Here is a 22,772-nt window from a genome sequence, read left to right as displayed (position 1 = left end):
TGACTTCCTGAATCCTGTAGTGACTATTCTTCCTCCTTCTGCTCCTTCTGTTTGCCGATCCAAATTCACCAACACCTACATGATTTTTTTCAACCTTTCCTTTACCAAATCTTACCCAATCTTCATCAAGAAATTAAATTTTAAAAAACAACATTCAAAAAACGGTCTCTTAAAATGTTTCAACTTCCTCTTTCACACGTGTTCTTCTCGGTGTTGCATCACAATTCAACACTCCTTTTCTTCTTCAAAAGACTGTTTTCAATTTGACCTTTCCTTCATCCTGTGTCTAAAACGTCCCACTGTTACAACATTTCTCTTCTCCATTGACTTAATTCTCCTTTATTGCATCCCTCACGTAATGTCTTTACTCGCATGTTTGACTTTAAAAACAAATTTAAACCCAGAGTTTGCAATGCATGGTCGTGTTCCATCATTTTATTCATTTTTTTTTGGTGAAACATGATTTATCCATTGCTTGATGGTATACCCTGTGTTTCTTTATCCTGAGTAAAACATTTGCATTGCATTACTGGATTTGCAGATGATACTGTGTGTTGAAGAGTGGGGGGTGTGAATTGTGCATCAGCATTCGGATGTTAACTTCGCTCGGTCACATCTGACTGTTTATACAGCGTGACCACACATGCGGTACGTATTGGTCTCGCGAGCACAATCAGGACCTCGGAGCAATAGGCGGCACACCGAGCCCTCTACTCTCGGGCTAGGTCCTAACACTTGGCACACCTGATCTGCTGACCACGTACAAAGAAAGCTTTTGTTCGCAGCCTGATGGAGTACTGCTCTCCCCTCCAGGCTGGTTCTCCCGCCTCCCACCTTTCTTGGCTTCACGCTGTGGAAACCAAGGCATTTAGGATTATTGAATTATTTAAGATGTACGAGGTGTGTTCAAAAAGTATCCAACCTTATTTTTTTGTGCGTAAACAAATGAAGCTCGGGAGGCGTGGTTTGGTGCACGTATGCAGGCGATCCTAATCCGTATGCGTGAATATTTTCCCACCTGCAGAAGCTGTCAGTCGCCGACAGACCGCCGATGAGTGAGGAAGTGAAAGTGAGCGGCGTCGGATTTTCGTTTTTGACAAAATGACGGATCACTGTGGTCTCATCGCCAGTGATCACTGTGTTGAAGAAGTTGGGATCGCTGTTCACAGTCTCCAGCATGTTCTGTGCGATTTCCAAACGGAGTTGCTTCTGCTCGATCGTTCGCAGCTTTGGCACGAACTTCGCTGAGATTCTCCTTAAGCCCAAATCCTCAGTCACAATGGAATGAACGGATCCAATGCTGACGCCCGCCTCGTCTGCAAGTTCTCTGATCGTGATTCGACGATCCTGCATCAGCAGGGTCCTCACTTGGTCAATGACGATCTCATTTCGGGATGTTGAGGGCCTACCAGAACGTGATTCACTTCCCACTGATGTGCTGATCTTTGAAGCGGTTGTACCACTCTTTTATCTGTGTGGTGCCCATTGCTTCGTTCCCGAAGGCCTGTTGAATCTTGTGGATCGTTTCCACTTGGGAATCGCCAAGCTTTACACAAAATTTGATGCAGTAGCGTTGTTCAAGTTTTTCCGTCATTTTGTCAAAAACGAAAATCCGACGGCACTCACTTACACTTCCTCACTCATCGGCGGTCTGTCGGCGAGTGATAGCTTCTGCAGGTGGGAAAATATTCACGCATACGGATTAGGATTGCCTACATACATGCCTCCCTAGCTTCATTTGTTTATGCACGAAAAATTAAGGTTGGATACTTTTTGAACACACCTCATATACCCCTGTCATTTCTGAGGCGATTCATTGCTGCTTTGAGCATTTATTTGCTTTTATTTCTCGAAGCATACACTTGTTTTTACAAAGAAAATGTTTTGTGTCAATAACGGTATCATAAAAATGACAAACTGCATATTGTAGATTTATCTGTAATGGTTGATTGTATCTACTACCCCCCCCCCCACACCCCCCAGTATTTCCTCCTGATATCATTGCTTACATCACAGCTGCCACTTTACCTCGACTTCCCTGACATTGTTAATGGGAAGGTGCAGAAAAGGGAGAAGACCAGATGGAGTTGTGGGAATAGCAATTAAGAGCACATTGGGGTCATTCCGTGCCAACTCACCTAAGGGTCCCCAGGTCACCTCCTCAGATTTTGCTGGAAAAATTCTTAAACGTAGATCTATATGGCTCTACCCACCATGCAAAAGATTAGCTTTCAATTCCTCATAGTTTAAAAAATATCTATCTCTAGAGAGCATTGAAATTTGGCCCTAAAAATGCCAAATGTGAAAAACGCATTTTTTTTCCAACTTCATTGGCTTATAATTTCATAATGGACTCCTCTAGAAAGCTAATATTGCAAATATTTACTAATTGGCATCCAAATTTTTCAATTATGGGATCAGATAGCTTCTGGGATGCATATTTCTCACTCTATAAGAAGCTAAAAATGGCTTTTTGGCCAAAACGAGCTAAAATAAGGTGAAACTATAGGAGCCCTCCTGAAAATATGGAACTTAGAATTTTTTCCTCACAACACAGTGATTATAGGGTCATTATCTATCCATAGATACATTTTTGCTAGGATAATACAGTTAGGTGATGAATTATAAACGTTTTAACATAAGCCCTTGCCTCCGACCTCTCTAAAATGGACCAATTTTGTCCCCTGGTTTGACCATGTGGCTCGGAGTTTAGGATCTTAATTTTTTTTCTAAAGATTGCCTCATATAAGATGTATCTACTGACCGAATAATTTTATCTAACACCCATGGCTTCATCGTAAAATAAATTTTTATTTACATGCACGTTTTTTATAATTATTCACTTTTTTCATATTCATGTTTATAAATCTTAAATGTAACTATCCAGAAAAGAGTTACTGCAGAATTTTATAAACTGGTATGCAAAATTTCAGATTGTTGCATCAGAATGTCTCTAGAAAGCACATACTCCTAGTTTTCGGAAGCCAAATATGGCAATTTGGCCCACTTGGTACAAAACAAGGTGAACTTGCAGGGGTGCGCATGAGGCTACATTATGCTTCTTAGACATTAGTGATAAGGATGCACATTGTAGAAACAATTTAAGACTTTATGTCAATTTATTCAATGTGGAAACAAAATCAAGATCAAAAATAAATTTTGAAATTAAACAAATATCTCCAAATCCTAAAAAAAAAGATCCCAGTACTTAGCAATAAATTTACTCATAAGGGAGGATCTTACGAAACAAGATTTTATTTGACTTACTGTGCACATTTTTCGTGTGAAACTGGAGAGGATCACAACAGGAGGTCTGTCGACACTCATACCGGGAATGGTATGCAGTCTCTTGATGTAGGCAAATACTGTCTTCTGAACTGAAAGTAATTCCTGATCTCCATGAAATCAATTCTTGTGACTTCTTCTCCAAAGCAGCAACTTGTTTTAGCCCAACCTTCCTTGTATAATAGGTCTTGTGACACTCCTGGTCTAATCTGGTTCCAACAGTGCATCTACTTGTCAAACTTGTGCCACTGGGCCCAGGTTTTTCTGCATCCATTTCCTTTGTTTCCTCCTCTCCTTTGTTCTCCAAACAGACAAACAGGTTGACTGTGCTGCCCCTAGTGTTGTGACAGACCATTACTCCATCTAGTGGTGTATGTCAAAAATAATGACTTCAAATAGAGAACTGTAGGACATGTTTTTTAAATTAAAACCCAAGCATATGTTTGGATTATCATTAGAAGAATTTATTTTTGAATAAAAAATGTACTTATAATTATGAATTTATGAGAAGAATAATCTAAGTTGTTACATAACCTCAGTTAATGCTCCCTGCATATTCACCATTTTTGGTCAAAGTGGCATTTTCAACATCCTACAGATAGAAACATATGCAGTTATGAGGCATTCTGATGACAGATCCTTAAATTTCATATGCCAGTTTATAAATACCTGTAGTATCACTTTGCTGGAGTGTTCAGTTTCAGATTTATAAGCTCATGAATATGAAAAAAGTGAATAATTATAAAAAAAACGTGCATGTAAATAAAAATTTATTTTAATATGAAGCCATGGGCGTTAGATAAAATTATTCGGTCAGTAGATACATCTTATATGAGGCAATCTTTAGAAGAAAAAAAAATGAAGATCCTAAACCCCTACCTACATGGTCAAACCAGGAGACAAAATTGGTCCATTTTAGAGCCCTTGGAGGCAAGGGCTTATGGTAAAACTTTTATAATTCATCACCTAACTGTATTATCCTAATAAAAATGTATCTATGGATAGATAATGACCCTATAATCACTGTGTTATGAGAAAAAAATTCTAAGTTGTTCCATATTTTCAGGAGGGCTCCTATAGTTTCACCTTATTTTAGCTCGTTTTGGCCAAAAAGCCATTTTTAGCTTCCCATAGAGTGAGAAATATACATCCCAGAAGCTATCTGATGCCATAATTGAAAAATTTGGATGCCAATTAGTAAATATTTGCAATATTCGTTTTCCAGAGGAGTCCATTATAAAATTAAGCCACTGAAGTTGGAAAAAAATGCGTTTTTCACATTTGGCATTTTTAGGGCCAAATTTCAAAGGTCTCGAGATAGATATTTTTTAAACTATGAGAAATTGAAAGCTAATCTTTTGCATGGTGGGTAGAGCCACATAAATCTACATGTAAGAATTTTTCCAGCAAAATCTGAGGAGGTGACCTGGGGAGGTTTTTGAAATTTAAGTGAGTTGGCACGGAATGACCCATTGGTGTTTTTCATGAAAGATGTTTGTTTGCACGGCACAATGACACCACTCCGATTGTCCATGTGATTGATGTCACAGTGTTTTAAACATCATGCAATGATGGAATTTTGACATGCTCATGCTTTTATGAATCACAAAACCTGTTTGTTACCAACAAAACGTTTAGCTATGTCAAGAAAAATAATAATAATAATGATTAAAAAAAAACATTTTGTTACCTTGAAAACTGCACAGTACAGCTGCTCTTAGCATTGCTATTTGGACACAAACACCGAGATGCAATCTTTGATCCAAAGCAAGCTGTGAGAGAACCACACAAGAATCCATAAGAGAAAAAGCATTAAGGTTATTTAACAGAAGTAATAGTCACAAAGTGGTCGTGTTATGCATTCAAAATGATCATTGGGCATAATGATGATCCACGTCTCATTTCGGTTGGGCCCTTACTCTGTGCAGAGCGTTGGTGCTGCCTCAGCAGTCTCCTTGGCTAATGGGTACAATCCTGGACGTGTCGCAACTCCGACACAGGATACCAGAAAGCTGGTACTCGTTTTGCCGACCTCGGAAGGACGACAGGTAGAGTCAATCCCACCTGGTATCAATTCAACAGGAGAGTGGGATTTGAACTCAGGAACCTAGGAACCCAAGCCCACCACTCTAACCTTTAAGCCAACACCAGCCATTTTTAATGATGATGAACAAAGTAAAAAATCCAGCATTTTTTAATCCTAAAATCTTTCACCCCTCTCCAACGCCTCACTACGTGGGTCATGACATTGTGCTTTCCTGCACTGTTTTAGAGTGTGGATAATAAGCCAATACATTTTGGATAATGAATGTGCAGTGTTCTGCAAGTAAAGCATTTGACAGGAAAAAAAAAATACAATAGAAAATAAATCACTTCTGGATGAAAACTTTACCTAGAAAAGCTTATTTAATTATATCTTATGTGCTGCAGATTTTGATGGAAAGAAGCCACATCGTTACCTGCCAATCTTGATGTCTCTTCTCCATGCAGATGGCTCCTCTGACAGCCATTGGAGCATCAATTTGAGTAGATGTTTCTGTTTGGGGGCATTCTCTTGGGAGATTTCTCATTATGCAGTTATATATAAATGCAGATGGTTTTAGGGGCTACATATGCTACGCACAGTGTTGTGAAGTTGAGGAGGCATGGGAGGAAGAGATCAGTACAAAAAAGGTAGGGTAGGATTGTGAGATGGGTGCATATAAAGGAAAGATGATGGAACGAAATGTGAGGAAGAAGGAAGGAGGACAAATCCTGGAGTGGGGGGTCTCAAAATGCAGATTTTTTTTTTCAAAACATAATAGATGGGCCCTTATCAGGATGTGAATGTGTAACGACCCCCTGTTTATGTTTCAAGCGTCTGATTATTTTTCTTAATCGTCTAAATTGCAAAAACAGAATGCAGAGATGAGGGCAATACTTAACTTCCCAGGGCTATTGAAAAATGCCATGAAAACAAAACCCACCAGTATCATGTTTTTTTGTACTGCATGTGAAAAGCAATTTTATTCTGTGTAATGGTATTTATAGCACACAACCACAATCCTGTTAATTGGCAGTTTTATATTTCGCCTTTACAAGTTGAAATCCCACCAGGAAGCAAGTGAGATTTTGTTGTCAGCTTGATAATGTCATTGCAGAAATGTTTGGCCAAATTTGGTACTGCATTAGCTCATGTAATTAACAGAAGTAGCATGACCAATTGAACACCTGCACGGAATAAAAAGGTTTTCATGTTTCCCAAGAGACAACCAAGTGGAAAAGGATCTGTGAACCAATTGAACAGTTAAATTATTTTCTGTTTCAACCTCTTTCCTATTCCTACTCCCCTAAAAATCCACCTCCACTTTGCCATTTCAGCCTATGAGCTTACCAAAGATTCCATCGTCTGCAAACAAAATCTTTGGTGTCGCTCAAGCCCCCTTATGAGATGCTTCGCCTATCTGTCAATGGTTTTGAAGAGATTTTGCGCTCAGCAGTTGAGATTCAAGCTCGTAGAAATTGAAATGTGGCTGTCTTTCATCACTATACACACTGGATTGGGAATAATGGTCAAACTATCTAACAGAGATTGAAAACTCCTTCAATTGGAGCTCCAAACCATACCGATGAGAGCTGTGCTAAAAGTAGCCAACATTCAATAATGTTTCTGCTGCTCTTATGATTTGAAATGGCAATTTGATTCAAAGGCAGGTTGAACATCAAAGGAGGGAGATCACGTTGGAAGGCAGGTGTGTCATTTCCAATGGCAGCTGCAGTCGGCTGTATTTCTCTTTTGACTTGAATATATCATCTAACCAGAGCATCAACATCGACTCCATCACCAAAAAGGGGCAGTGTATAATAGCCATATAGATCTTTCACAATTTTAGACAGTTGCGGCTTGCCTAGAAAAGTATTCGCCCCCTTACAATAATTCCACATTTAGATAAATTACTAATTAGGGAGAAACAATTTTTCCAAATTAACTTTTTTATTTAAACTTATAAGATCAAACTAAACACTGTTATCGTTGAACGTCAGGAATATCTGCAAAAAACATGTGCAAATCAAAATCCACTGGTTGTAAAAGTATTCAGCCCCTTAGGTCAGTACTTGGTGGAAACACCTTTTGCAGCAATGACTGCTGAGTCTTTGTGGGTAGATCTCTAACAGCTTCACACAGTGAGATGGTGAAATCTTTGCCCATTCTTCATGTGAAAATTGCTCTCGTTCTGCCAAGTTTGATGGGGATCGTCGATGGACTGCAATCTTCAAGTCTTGCCATGAATGTTCAATTGGGTTCAAGTCAGGACTTTGGGCCACTCAAGAACATTAATTTTATTCTTATTCAGCCACTCCATGGTGGCTTTATCTTTGTACTGCGGAACATTGTCCTGCTGAAATGTTAATCTCCGACCCAGTTTCAGATTCATGGCTGGCTCAAGCAGGTTTTCATCAAAGATTCTTTGCACCTTCCACTGTCCCTTCTATCCTGACAAGCTCACCAGTCCCTGCTGACAAAAGCACCTCCATAACATTATGCTGCCACCACCATGCTTAACAATAGAGATGGTGTTGACTGGGTGGTGTGTAGTGTCAGGCTTGCGCCAGACGTAACGCTTTGAATTTCGACAAAAAAGTTCAATTATGTCTCGTCCAACCACAAAACTTTTCTCTAACCACAAAATGCCTGTAGTATCATTAAGATGCTTTTTTTTCACAAACTCCATACAAGCTTTTAGATGCATCTTCATCAGTAATGGCTTTTTTCTTGCCACCTGTCCATGGAAGCCAGCCAGCTTTGTGAAGGGAATGGAATATTGTCGATTGATGATCACTGACCCCCATCTCGGTCATAGACCCTTGTAGATCTTTCAAAGCCATTGTTGGATTTACAGTGATATCCTGAACCAGTTTTTCCTGCTTGCCCAGCTGCTGAGTTTGGATGGGCAACCTGATCTGGGTAGTCTGGGTGGTATGATAAGTCTTTGAAATCTTCTTATAACCCTCTCCTGAACGGTGCTTCTCCACCACTTTATGTCTGACTTCTTTGGAAAACTCGTTGGTCTTCATGTTTGCCTTGCTGGTTGACCAAATGAGTTGCACCTTAAAACTCCTTGGATAAGTGGGGGAGAATATTTTTTTTAAGTTAAACCACTGATTACATGCAAGTGAAACCTATTACACTTATTTTGTATCCTTTTAAACAAATAATTTACTCCTGGAATGATTTTGGGTTAATTAGGCAAAGGGATTGAATACTTCTGTAACTGAGAATCATCTGACTTTCTCTGTTAATCCAACTTATTCAGATATTATCTGCATTTTTTTTTAGCTTTATCACTTTGGAGTAGTTTGTGAAGACTCCATAATATTAACTTTGATTTGAGCGCACCATGAAATAAGCTCAGGTGGCATCAAATTGTAAAAAAAAAAAAAAACCCCTTAGACATGGACCAACTTTGCTCTTACAAAGTGAAGTTTTACCAGTCCGATGATTTTGTGGACCCCTGTTGTAACTATCATTTTTACAATTGTCAAATGTTAATGTAGCCTCTGCTCTACTTGAGAGTTACATATTTTATACAGTTACATATTTTGTCTCTACTTGAGAGCTGTAATTACATATTTTATACCTGCAAATAAGGGAAATGGGGAAGTAGGGGAAGATGTATATATGCCTGGTGTTGACTTAATGGTTCAGGTGGTGGGCTTGGGATCCGAGGATCCCGTGTTCAAATCCCGCTTAGCTGTTGAATTAATACCAGGCGGGGTTTACTCTGCCTGTCATCCTTCCGAGGTCGGCAAAATGAGTGTCAGCTTGCTGGTCCACCAACCAGGTATCCTGTGTCGGAGTGGCAACCCATCCAGAATTGTGCCCAATAGCCCAGGAGACTGCTTCGGCAGCATCAACGCTCTGCACAGAGTATAGTCCCAATGGATGGATGGATGGATGGGGTGGATAAGATGGATACAGAAGGAAACTTCAGGAAGGAAAAACTGGAAATTTGGAAAGAGGTCGGCTCAGGGGTGGGTGAGGGCAATTGACGGGGGTAGAAAAGGGGTGGGTGAGGGCAAATGACGGGGGTAGATAACATCATATTTTTGGATAGAGGATGATCTGACATGGTCATGATCATCTATCTTGAAGATCTATAGGGGAGAATGAGATGGAAGAGAATGTGGAAGATGATTCCACAGGCAGAAAAAAAAGAGGAACAGATAAATGAAGTTGAGCAGCGATTCTGGATTTTGGGAGTTTTACCAGAATGGGGTTGATAGTGGACCGCATGCTCCCTGCAGAAATCTGGGAGATACAAAGCACAGAAAGAACAGAGGGTGCAAGAACAGAAAGGAGGCGATAGAAGACAGATCGACCAGCGACCTGTCTGTGATGGGAAAGTGATAAGATCATGGACTCGGCTTCATCGTGGGGGATTCCAATGATCTTGAAGGCCTTGGTTGCCATGGAGTCAAGCTGAGCAATGCGAGGGGGTAGCAGTAGTTCATCAAGCTGCAGATTAAGGCCATGTAGGTGGATTGGAGTTCAGGGAATGTAGGTAATTTGGTCACAGGAAATTTGGTCACGGTAAAAGAGTCACAAGGTAATTTGGTCACAGTAATTCGGTCATGGTAATTCGGTCACAAGGTAATTTCGTCACGGTATTATTATTATTATTATTATTATTTATTATTCACTGCATTTAAAGCCAGTAAGTCCCAAGAGCAGTAATAAACATTTTCATTTCATAGACGGCGAATCTTGTTGGCATAATAACATATTGACCAAGTTTACTGACTACTATAATGGAATCGGAAATAAAAAGTTGAGAGACAGAATCGATTCCATTATAGTAGTCAGTAAACTTGGTCAATATGTCATTATGCCAACAAGATTCGCCGTCCATGAAATGAAAATGTTTATTACTGCTCTTGGGCCTTACTGGCCTTAAATGCAGTGAATAATAATAATAATAATAATAATAATAATAATAATAATAATAATAATAAAAATAATAAAAATAATACCGTGACCAAATTACCTTGTGACCGAATTACCGTTGTGGTGTATTGGCATGGAGCGTTGAGGGGGCGTGGAGGAGTTGTGATAGTAGTCACGTGTCTGCAATGCATATAGTTGTTTGCGCCCGCTAGAGGCTCGTAGTAGTGTACATTTGGGGACGCAATAAACAGAGTTACGACAACCCTCACGACTCTCCGCGTCTCACTGCTCCCCGAACATTACAACCGTGACCGAATTACCTCGTGACCGAATTACTGTGACCAAATTACCTTGTGACATTACATTAGCGACAAGGTTGTTTCGGATAAACGCGTGCAGAGTGCCTGTTTTCCTCGTCATTGACTTTGAGCCGTTGCCGGGAGAATTGGATTGTCAGGCGCACAATGCGCCGGGAGAATCAGCGCAGCTCGCGCGGTACAAGTTCGATCACCTGGCGAGGAGCCCAGGGGGGCGCATCGCGAGTTTCGCCAAGCGGGTGAGACGTCTCGCCGTCGCCTGCAGATTCACGTCGAGTGAACGGCAGGCCAGGCTCGAAGATCGTTTTATTTCTGGTTTGAAAGAGTCAGAAATGGTTTCTGCAATTCCACGGCTGAAGGACGAGGACATTACATTCAACTCAGAAGCGGCGTCGGCCGTCGAGCAGACTCTGACAGATGTCCGAGCCCTCACTGGCCAGAGTATGACAGGTGATCCGGAAGTCCGTGCGATATACCAAGCGCCCACGGCCGCACGCACAGTCTTCGGTGCGGGCCGTGGCCAAACGTTGCAACGCGGCCAGTCGGAGGACGATCTGAACACTCAGGGACATCTACGGCGTGTGTGCCAAGTGTCATTGGCCACCATAACGGTCATGGATGGCGATGTACGGGACGACCCCAGCGACCTGGAGCGCGGCATGCAGCCTGGGCATAGCGATCCCGGCGGCCTGGAGCAGGGAATGCAGCTGATGTTGAGCCTCTTTTCAATTGGTCCGAGGGTAACAAGACCAATGACAGTGGAGGTCGAGGTGAACGGGGCACCGATCGTGTTTCAAGTTGATACCGGGGCCGCTGTGTCGATCATGGGCAAACAGACCGCTCATGAACTCCGTGGTCTTCACCTGGTCAGGGCGACCCTCTCGCTGTACACGTACACCGGCGAAGCAATTACGCCACTTGCTGTGACAGACGTCTCGGTGGTCTACCAAGGTCAAAGCGCCCTGCTCTCACTGTTTGTGGTACGAGGGGAGGGGCCTGCCCTTTTGGGCCGAGACTGGCTGACTAGCCTCAGGCTAGACTGGACGGCGCCAGTCATTCACCTTGGGCGTCGTGTGCCGAACAGATTAAAGAGTCAGTGGGAGGAGGTGCCTCTTTCGGAGTTCGTACCTCCAGGTGCGCCCGTGTCTCCTTCGGGCCCCATACCTCCGTTTGGGCCTGGGCCTCCCTCGGGCGAGGTCCCGGTGGCAGGGGCCACAGCGATACAACATTGGTGTCCGTTCATTGCTTCCTGCAACTACGATATACGGTTCCGGAGCAACGGGGAGCATGCCAGCTGCGACGGGCTCTCGCGCTTGCGTTGCGCGGAGGGTCCACCTTCGTCTGGATCAACCAACCGGGTTGATGTGTTGGCACTGGGCCAGGTCCAGGATGGGCCGGCCACCGCCAAGTAGGTCGCGGTGGAGTCGGCTCATGATACAGTGCACGCCCGTGTCGTTCAGGCGATTTCAACCCGGGATTGGAGCGAACCGGGCGCATTCAAGAAGTTCGCGGAACGTGACCATCGACGGTGTCCTCTTCGACGTTCAGATGGGGACCTGCACGCAAGTCGCCTCAACGTCGTGACAACCAAGAGGCTTGCTCGCAGCGTGGTTCATGATTTGTTAATTGTTGTGTGTTTGATTCTCGCGGCACGAGTGATTAAGCATGGCGTTATAAAAGCAAATGCCGACAGTCCGCGTGTGAGCAAAATGTGTTTGATTGGGATCAATGCTTTCTTTGATGTGAAGAACTTGCAGACGATCGTTGCGAATAAAGAGGTCTTCCAGATCCCGGTCTTCGATGACAGTCCGCAGTTCGCTGCACTCTCATGTGTTAGAATTATACTGAGGGAACGCGCTGTACATAAAGAGAAGTTTGCATCTGCGCAGACGATGTTTCTGCTGTTGCATGACATTGTTGTGCATCCAGTCAACGCTGATCGTCTGTATGGACGTGCGTTGAAGTCTCGGCTGGATTTGCTGCGACCTAAGGGGTCGGTGGCAGGGGCAGTGTTGTGCCCGGCGTTGGTGCGCGATTTTGGTGTGGGACAGCTGGTAATGGAGCCGGCTAATTGCCTAGTTCGGGTTGATGGCGGGGAGCTGGGGCAGGTTCGCTGTTCAGCGTCACCCCCACCCCTGATATTGCCAAGGTCAGACGTGCCTGGTGCCATGAAGCGCGAACCTCTGGTCTCGCCAAGGTCAGCTGCGCTGGCGCCCGCGGTGCTTGCAGACTCGGGGTGTTTACCTGATTCGGTCCTGTCTGAGGGAGATGTGCCAACTTGTCGACCGGGGGCATTTGATGGTGCCGGGGGAGGTTTGCCTGGGGTGTCACCTCAACCTCGCCGGAAGGCGTGTAAGCATGGGCCGCCTGGGGGCGCTTCTGCTGCATAGTTATACTGTGCTCCCAAACTTCCCTCTTTATATCTTTAAAACGGCCATTGTTATTGTGGTCTGCAAACACCATTAACTTCGTCGTGCAACTCAGTACTCGAGCGCCCAGTCCACTGCATTTGGGATTCAACTCACTCGCACTAACACAGTGTATGATGTGATGGGGATAGAAGAGTGTGTTGTGTGCCAGATTAGAACAACGGCATTATTGTTACAGGTTGTGCGGATGAAGCACGTTTTTCTTTTGGGCCATCTCATACGGGTTTGATTCTCAGCCCGACCATCATCCCAGGGTTAGAGCAAGTGACGTGGTACTTGGAGGATTTTACATGGTTGGTGTCATTTTGTTCTTCTTTGCGTTTTGTGTCGTAGCATTCTTTTCCAATTATGCTTGTCATTATAATTGTCATTTTATAATCATACTTTTAGGAGGGAGGAGTGTGGTGTATTGGCATAGAGCGTTGAGGGGGCGTGGAGGAGTTGTGATAGTAGTCACATGTCTGCAATGCATACAGTTGTTCGCGCCCGCTAGAGGCTCGTAGTAGTGTACATCCGGGGACGCAATAAACAGAGTTACGACAACCCTCACGACTCTCCGTGTCTCACTGCTCCCCGGACATTACAACCGTGACCGAATTACTGTGACCAAATTACCTTGTGACCGTTTTACCGTGACCAAGTTTCCCGTGACCAAATTACCGCGCCCCGAGTTCAGGTGTGCCAAAGAAGGACTTTGTACGACTAATCATGCCCAGTCAGTGGCTGACTTTGAAGGCCAACTTTGAAATGCAGTTTGCTCAAGAAAGATCATGTCTGACATTGAGACCCAAGAAGGTATGACGCAGTGGCAGAATGTTGCAGTGTCCTAACCCAGGAGTTTGAGTAACTGAACTTCCTCAAGAGGGTTGTTTAGAAAGTAGATGGGAGGGACCATACGACGGTCCTTTCGGAGAGAGTGAGATTTGTCAGGATTAAAAGACATAATCCAAGTGTTTAACCAGCTTGTGACTTTTTTTTCAAGGTCTGAAAAGAGGGAAGAGGCTTCTGTCTGCCTCTCTGAAGGATAAGAGATGTCAAAAATGATATTTGTCATCCAATATGTTCTTCCAACCTGTCCTGAATAAAGGTTCATAAAGTTATTGTCAAGGATCGGTCATATTGGAAAATAAACAGCAGAAATGGTCCTGGCCTTCTGTGGGAGAACAGGATCTACATAAAAAATTGTCACAGATAATCTTATGACAATATAACAAATATGAATGGGAAATACATTGGTGTCCAAACTATCATCAGGGAGCAATACCCCTATGTGATGTTTATACCATGTGCAGCTCTCTCACTCAACCTTGTGGGGAAAAGTGCTGGTGAATGCAGCCCAATGGTCTTCAGATTCTTCGACATTGTACAAAAGTTGTACACTTGTCTCTCTGCATCGACTTGTCACGAGCAACTGTTTTGTGAAAAACTGAAGCCTTTAGGGCTATCTGTTGTCAAGCAGCTTTCAGGTGCTCGACGGTCAACAAGGTATGGAACAGTGGCAGCCCTTCTCAAAGGTTACACTCATGTGAAGTGTTGGAATACCTGGCAACTGACGTGGAACAGAAACTGTGTTTGTCCTCAATTGCACCAGAAACCAGATGACCACTGTCCTCAGATGCACCAGAATTCAGCATCAGGCTCATCTGTGGTCCAAACTTGTAGATCTTTCACGATCTACAAAAACTTGGTGGCAGTTGATCAAGTCCGTTTCTGGAATATACTCATCTGTTACATCACTCTCAAAGAATAAGGTCACAATTGACACTATACTCTTGCCAAGAATAACCCCTTTAGTCATGTCCCTAATAATTTATAGAAAAGGATATGGTCCCTAATCCCTATCTTCCTGTCATAATTTAAACACCTCCTCACTGAAAACATCCAACAACATGTGTACTTCCTTCCTTCCAAGGTGGAGAAATTCATCATCTCTCTTGACTCCTCAACCACTGCTGGTTCTGATAGCATCCAATTCATAAGAAAGGTGCAAAATCTGACATCTTAACTTCAGATATGTCAGCCTTCTCCCCATCACAAGCAAAGTCATGAAATTGATCATTGCAGCAGACCGCAACACTAATCTTTTCCATAACTCTCTCATCTCTGACACTCAATTTGGCTTCTGCCAAGGTCATTCCACCAAGGACATGCTGTCTTTTGTGTCATGAATGGATTGGATGTATGTCTTCAATCTCAAACAAAAGGTCAAGGCAAAAATCTAAATCAAATTTTCCATACATTTGCTTCCATCTCACACCCCTCCTTGATTTTCAAATTATCAGTAGCCCCTCCAATATTTTCTTACTAATCATATAAACTTGAATTTGGAAAAATAATTTTAAATACTGGCATGTCTTGAGCTATTGTGAATATCTCGTTCGCAAGAATTCACTTCTCCCTCGAGAGACAGATAAAGAAAGCTTCCCTGATCTGGAAAAACCGAGTAAGTGCTCTCCACTGGAATTGGACTGACTGGGTTTTTCCAGATCAAGGAAGAAAGAGATAAAGATTAAAAGAGATAAAAGAAAACAAAAGAAAGACAAGAATTAGAATAAATAAAGAGAAATGTGAAAAAGTAAAAAAGAAGTGTGTAAAAAACAAAGATGTCGGGAAGATCCCCGATCGATAGATTTCAGCAGTTACTCCCCAGACTCAAATGCAGCAACAGGTACAAGATAGCAGCAATCCGTCAGCAGGGAAGCACGGTCTACACCGCATCAGGATATGGAACAAACACTTCAAATGGAAAATTAAATACTGCAATGGAGCCATTACTCCACTACCCTCAAACCCATCCAGGCACAGTCAAGTGAGCCTACAGAAAAAAAATTCTGCAAGAATTCACTTCTCCCTAGAACAAGAGACAAAGAAAGCTCCCCTAATATGAAAAAACCTCGTAAGTGCTCTCCACTGGAATTCGACTAAATAATGTTTTCATTACTTAAAGGAGATGTATCAGGTGTATGCCAAGCAAAGAAGCAGCAGCAGACCAACATTTTGCTTTATCGGCTCCTGCTGTTGAAGAATACGAACAATGGTACCATTGGAAAGCTAATATAATCCGCAGTGGCTTTAGAAAGTCTATAACGCTTTCAAAATTTTCACCTTTTGTTGCCTTGTGGCCTGAAATTAAATCCATTACATCAGACTTTTTCCACCTTAATTTAAACATCTTACCCTTTAACTTCCAAGTGAAAAACAAATTCCACAAATTTCAGAAAATTAATTAAAAATACAAAATTAGAATATCTTAGTTGGATAAGAGTCCAGAATCCATTATAACAGCATTTGTAAATTAGTTCAGGTGTGACCAATCACCTTCATAATCACACACCAAATTCATTGGCCTCCACCTGTGTTAAATTGCAGTGAATCTGATAATTTCCGAATAAAATCAGCTGTTCCTGTAGGTTTCCTCTCCTGGGTCGTGAATTTCACAGAAAATATTCAACCATGAGCACCAAGGAGCTTTCAAAATACCTCCAGGATAAAGTTATGGAAAGGCACAGAGCAGGGGATGGGTATAAAATTATTTCAAAGGCCTTGAGTATCCCTTGGAGCACAGTCAAGACAATCATTAAGAAGTGCAAGGCATATGGCACCACTAAGACCTTGCCTTGATCAGGCCGTCCCTTCAAACTGGATGACCAAGCAAGGAGGAGACTAATCACAGAGACCACCAAGGGGCCAATGGCAACTTTGAAAGAGCTACAGGCCTTTATGGCAAAGACTGGTCACTGTGTACTTCTTCTTCTTCTTCTTCTTCTTTCAGCTGCTCCCGTTAGGGGTCGCCACAGCAGATCATCCGTTATGATCCGCATAATGATTTGGCACAGGTTTTATGCCGGATGCCCTTCCTGACGCAACCCTGGTCGCCTCTTATGACACAGGGATATGGTACACCTATTCCAACCAGGGCATACACTGGTACTCACTTCGCCGACCTCAGACGGATGACAGACTGAGTCAACCTCCTGGTGTGTATTAATTCAAGCGGCCAACGGGACTTGAACTCAGGACCTTTTGGATCCCAAGCCGCGACCCTAACCACTACACCAAAGACTGGTCACTGTGTACATGTGACAAAAATATCCCAAGCACTCAACAAGTTTGACCTGCATGGTCAGTTCGCAAGAAGCAAGCCATTACTCAAAAAAGCCCACAATAAAAACACTCCAGAAATTCTGAAGCCATGCAAGCAAAAAGTTTTGTGATCTGAAGAAACCAAGATGGAACTTTTGGGCCTAAATTCAAAATGGTACATTTGGTGCAAACGCAACACAGCAGATCCCCCAAAGAACACCATCCCTACAGGGAAACATGGTGGTGGCAGCATCATGTCATGGAGATGTTTCTCATCAGCAGGGACAGGAGCACTTGTAAGGAAGATGAATTGAGCAAAATACAGAAAAATACTGAAAAAAAAGAAAAACCTGCTGACCTCTGAAAGAAAGTTGAAATTGGGACAGAAGTTTACCTTTCAGCATGGCAATGACCTGAAGCACACAGTCAAAGCTACACTGGAGTGGCTAAGGAACAAAAAGATAAATGTCCTTGAGTGGCCCAGTGAGAGCCCCAACCTCAATCCAATCAAAAATCTGTAGCATGACTTGAAGATTGCTGTCCATCAATGCTCCCCACAAAGCTTCATGGAGCTTGAACAGTTTTCTACAGAAAAATTGGCAAATATTGCCCAATCAAGGTTTGCAAAGTTGGGAGAGAGCTATCCCAACAGAATCACAGCTCGAAGTGCTGTCAAAGGAGCTTCCACCAAGTATTAACTCAGGGGTTTGAACACTTATCCAACCAAGATATTCTAGTTTTGTATTTTTAGATCCTCGTGGAGGATCTCTCAGTCTTACTCACGTTGTTGTTCTTCATCTTCTTCTTGTGGACTTTTTTCTTTCACAGCCTACAGTTTTCATCGAAACTTCCTGAAACTTGGCATATATATGTAAAAATACCCTGCGCAGACAGTAACCATCTCCGATTTTGAAAATTCCTCCAAGAAAAAAAAGTTATGACATCAAAATATATCCACTAATGGCAATCGCCTAAAAAATTATCTCTGAAAATAGGCAAGCTTTTTGAATTCTGTTTGTGGGAATCGAACAGGGCATTAGCAGAGATGAATTACCGCACATATGATACATCACGATGATGTCATATCAATTTTTATGACGTCATTCCTATTTTTTGACATTTTTTGTTTCACAACCCAGAGTTTTCATCGGATCTTTGTGAAACTTGCCATGTATATGCAGAAAGCCCACGCACAGACAGTAACAATCTCCGATTTTGGAAATTCTTCCGAGAAAAAAAGTTGATGTCATAATATCACCGCTAATGGAAATCACCAATACCATTATCTCCGAAACTAGGCAAGCTGTTTGAATTTTGTTTGCGGGAATCAAGCCGGGAATTAGCACAGATAATTTATCGCAAACCTGATACATCAGAATGATGTCATGTTCGTTTTTATGACGTCATCATGAAGAGGATGAGGATCTTAGCTCATTTGAACTTGTTAATTAATTTTCTGAAATTTGTAGAATTTGTTTTTCACTTGGAAGTTGTGGGTTATGATGTGTCAATAAAAGTGGAAAAAAGTCTGATTTAATGCAATTTAATTCCAGTCTATAATGCAATAAAAGGTGAAAAAATTGAAAGGGGGTGTAAACTTTCTATAGGCACTGTATTTACTTGGTTGAAAAGCTTATCCTGGAATTGATTTACTTGGAACAAAAATTTGTGACCATTTAATGTTATGGATACCTGTCTTAAAAACCTTTTTCCAGCATGAAAGAAGAAGAAGTTGGAATGGGAAATTTATGTCGTCAAACGGTAACAATTATTATTCTATGACAGCAAGAACCCTTTGGAAAGATACAGAACAAGCACACAAAATATGTGCCGTAATATTTTGCAAAGAAATAGAAAAATAATGGAGAAGGGAACTTTGTAGAGCACATATCTCCACCACACAATGCCTGATCCATGAGAACATATCGGTCCCAATACATTTTTGAAATATCATGCTAGATGTCGTTTTTTGCCCAAATCTCTCAATGGTGAAAAATCACTTTTAAAATTAAATAATCCTCATATCCAGATTCTGATTTTCACCAAGATCAAATCAATTCGTCCTTGCCATACATCCAACGTGTTTGCCAAGTTTCATCCGAATCCTTCTACAACTCTGAGATATTGTGCTATATATCGGTTTAGCCCTATCTCTCAATGATGAAGAATCACGTTAAAAATTCTAGTAGCCAGATCTGGATCCGGATCTTCACTAAAATCTAATCAGTTCATCCTTGTCGCAAACCCAACATGTCCACACAATTTCATCTGGATCCGTGCACAACTTTTTGAGATATCCTGTACACAAACAAACAAACAAGCAGTCATAGACTGGTACTTACGAAATCGTCAACGTGACCTCTGACCTTGTCTAATAAAAGGTATCTCTAGAGAAGTTAGCGACGCAAACCAGAAGTTTCTACGATGATTCTGTGCCAAACCATCAAAAATCGAATGTTTGACCTCACTGTGACCTTGACCTTTGACCGATTTTGACCAACATCGAATCAGCGCTAGCCATCACCTTCCTGAATCACGTGGTGTAATTTGACATTGGTAGCTTCTTCCGTTCTCGAGTTATCATGCCTACAAACAAACACGCAAACACACACAAACACACAAAAACACCCAAACAAAAAAAACACACAAACAGATGACGGAAGTCATCAATATACTTATGAAATCTAAAGATTTCGTAAGTAACAAACAGACAAACGGGTGAAAACATAACCTCTTCACCTTTGGTGGCAGAGGTAATTAAAGATAGTAAAAAAAAAAAATTATTAAGATAAGATCAGATTTAAAAAAAAAACAGTGAGGGTCGTGTGCAGAGGGGTAAGAGTGTGAGTATAGGCATCGAGTGGAAACCTTTCTAATCCATTAGCAGTGCAGTTTTGGGAGACGCTTGGGAATTTTGGTGTGGCGATGGTTGTGGCACTTACTGAAGCCATCTGCAAGTATGGCCTTTTAGTAATACGCAGCAGTAATTGCCTCGAAGTCAAAACACAATACGGATTAGTTGGGAACTTTGGTCAATCTCTATTATGCTGTCGTGGAACTAAATACGATATCTAATCAATAGTTCATGCTCCACACATTTCGAGATAAGCCATGAGGCAACATTAACTCACATTAATCCTTTCAGCAAAGTGCTCTAGAATCTCCTATTTGAAATAAATTGACATTTCCATAATCTTTCCATTTATTCCTTCCTCGGTTAGACACTCTTCCCCACCTCTCCACCCGTACCTAACTCCCCCCCGTCCCCCACTCTCTCATATGCATCAAAAGGCTGAAAGACCTTTGCAGACAATGTTTCAAACAACGTAAAAATTGCTGCATCTAATGGGTCATAGTGTGGCCTCGGCAATGTATGTCTTCTTTCAATCATCAAGGTCAAGTACTGAAGCATACTGTCCTTTGGAAATGCAGTCCTTTGTATAATCATGTTTTCACAACAGGGATGGCAAAACCACAGTGCAGTCGATGCTGCTCAACCACATTCACAATTTTCTATTGTGGCTGGCCAACACTAAAGATCACTTTGAGTGACAAAAATGTTCATAATATGGTATTTATGATGTAGACGCATGTCTACACATTGCTATAAATAAATAAATAAATAAATAAAATTACAAATCAAGACTGATTGCAATTTTGTTAGTCAAGAAATATGGAATTAGCAGGTCAAGAAGCAATACGCAATAGAATATTAGAGAGCAACTAAAAGTTTCTCATTCATTAGAAATATAATCATCATTGTTGGCCATTATAATATTTACACAATGCATTCAAAGATGAAATAGTGAACAATATTATTGTATATGCTAAATATGACAACTTGTTAATTGCTTACATCTGTTTGACTTGACAGTATTATGTCATAGCTTCAACAAAATGTAGCGACAACAGCATAAGGAAAATAAGAAACGTCCTAGTGGAGGATTGATCAGCTAGTGATCAGGAGCTCATTAAAGAGAAGGACAATACTGAAACCCATTGGGTTGAAAGCTCCTTTGGCATCATTCACCGGCTTTGCACAAAGGCCTCGAGCAAGGCCAGAAGTTTTAAAAAATCATCCATTTTGCTGCTCAGCTATACTGAAAAATAAGAGCTGCCATGCATAAGACGAATCATGAAAAGGCACAAAAGATTTTCAAGGCTAGAAAGTAACCAAAATGATTTTTTAAAAGGGTTTATGGAAAGGAACTGGCTATATTGAGAGACTGAGTGAGTATGCATCGATCCAAGGTAGAAGGTCTGAGCGGGTGAAAATAAAAGTGAATCTGAGAGGTGAAAATGGTGCAATATCTGGAGGAATTGAGAGGAGAGAAATAAATGGACAAAGAATGACAAAAAGATAAGGTCTCAGTGAGTCAGAGTCACCTGAGAAAATGGAATCTGTCTGCTTGTCGACACTTGACCAATCACAAGGAAGCAGTGAATAGACATTAAAATAGGTGAACATTGAGATGCAATATAGCTTTGTGCCAAATTGTGCATGCATGTGCTATAAAACAATACAAGTAGCAATTCATCATCAACGATGTAGAGCCATACACCTTCACAAAGCACCCTACCTCTCTCATAGTCTCCCGACTTCTTGTAAAATGTCGTTTTTCTCAATTTGTCAATCCCCTTGCATAAGTAATATGTACAGGGGCTCTTCGAAGAACCTTGGGGATAAAGAAATATGTAAAGTGACATTTCAAAATCTTACAATCCTCACATTGGATAATTATCGTAATTTTCACTCTATATTTATGTATTAGAAAAGCACCATCATGTAGTGAATGGAATTTTCCATTGAAATGAAATATTTCAATGAATTCTTCAATTTAAATTAAGCAGCAGCAATGTATGGATCATTGATTGGTTGTCGTTGATCACACAAATTTGATGTGTGATTTTATGCGAAAACATTCCATTTTCAAAAATCACATCAGTGGCAATTGGGGTCCCATTGAGACCTGGGGTGTGTGTGTGTGTGTGTGTGTGTGTGTGTGTGTGTGTGTGTGTGTGTGTGTGTGTGTGTGTGTGTGTGTGTGTGTGTGTGTGTGTGTGTGTGTGTGTGTGTGTCAAATTTTGTGAATTATAAAAGGTTTTAAGAACCTTCAAACCTGGGTGAAGCATCTGAGAAGTTGTTTTCTAAAGCTGAGGATACTTATTCCAGAATTGGCTTGTTCAACAGATTTTGTTAATTGTTTATGTTAATTTGTTGATGTTACGTACTTGCATGTTTTGTTGAGCGCTTTCATAAGTGCTTTTGTGCCTGCTTTGTGTGTGGGTCCTTGTCTGGCCATGTACTCTTGTGGGCATCATTCAGTTCTCTTGCTGGTTTCATCTCTTTCATGTTTCCCATTCATTCACCCACCGCCTGCTCTTGAGAACGCATGTATTGTGTACAGGGTCAGTAGCATTAGCTTTAGGATGTTGTACTTCTTCAGGAGGGGTTGGGGGTTTCCAGGCCTTTGGAAAAGTGTTGTACTTTCTGTAGTTGGTTACTTCTGGGAAGTTTTTATTTATTTTTTTCGTGAAAGAGGGGGAGAAGCCTGTGCAAAGTCATCGTCATGAAAGTAAACGGACAGGTCAATGTATTGTGACATAACTACCCGGTGTTTACAACTTGGATGGTTTTTCTCTACTACATATTGTTACAGCCACCAGGACATCCCAGTCGCCTGTTACAAATCTCGACAAACCACGTCAAAGCAGTAGCTGACTGATTCGGTC

General features: G+C 41.7%; 1 protein-coding gene and 1 long non-coding RNA gene across 16 annotated transcripts in view; one reads left to right on the top strand and one right to left on the bottom strand.

The window, feature by feature from the left end:
* Window positions 1-22,772, bottom strand: part of LOC147034517 (uncharacterized) — a 106,845-nt gene that overhangs the window by 45,112 nt on the left and 38,961 nt on the right. For 6 of the 15 annotated variants that reach the window (XR_015059135.1, XR_015059136.1, XR_015059130.1 and 3 more), the window contains exons 6-9: window positions 21,620-21,715; window positions 5,205-5,349; window positions 4,976-5,057; window positions 745-850 (exon numbers count right to left, since the gene is read on the bottom strand). This is a non-coding gene — a long non-coding RNA (uncharacterized LOC147034517). Of the gene's footprint in view, window positions 1-744; window positions 851-4,975; window positions 5,058-5,204; window positions 5,350-20,686; window positions 21,351-21,619; window positions 21,716-22,772 lie in introns of those variants that run through there. The other 9 variants (XR_015059145.1, XR_015059144.1, XR_015059148.1 and 6 more) reach the window with 5 other exon arrangements.
* On the top strand, window positions 196-13,744 carry LOC147034518 (uncharacterized). The gene is made up of 2 exons (XM_085884782.1): window positions 196-648; window positions 5,716-13,744. Exon 2 carries the CDS (start codon window positions 10,860-10,862, stop codon window positions 11,937-11,939), a length of 1,080 nt encoding a protein of 359 aa, XP_085740908.1. The 5' UTR covers window positions 196-648; window positions 5,716-10,859; the 3' UTR covers window positions 11,940-13,744.

Source organism: Eptatretus burgeri, chromosome 1, assembly GCF_056783735.1.
Source record: "Eptatretus burgeri isolate ZD-2024b chromosome 1, Ebu_testis_v1, whole genome shotgun sequence".
In the NCBI taxonomy this organism is placed as follows: Eukaryota; Metazoa; Chordata; class Myxini; order Myxiniformes; family Myxinidae; genus Eptatretus; species Eptatretus burgeri.
The sequence above is the reverse complement of the archived record's forward strand: the minus strand, read 5'-3'. Positions and strand labels throughout refer to the sequence as shown.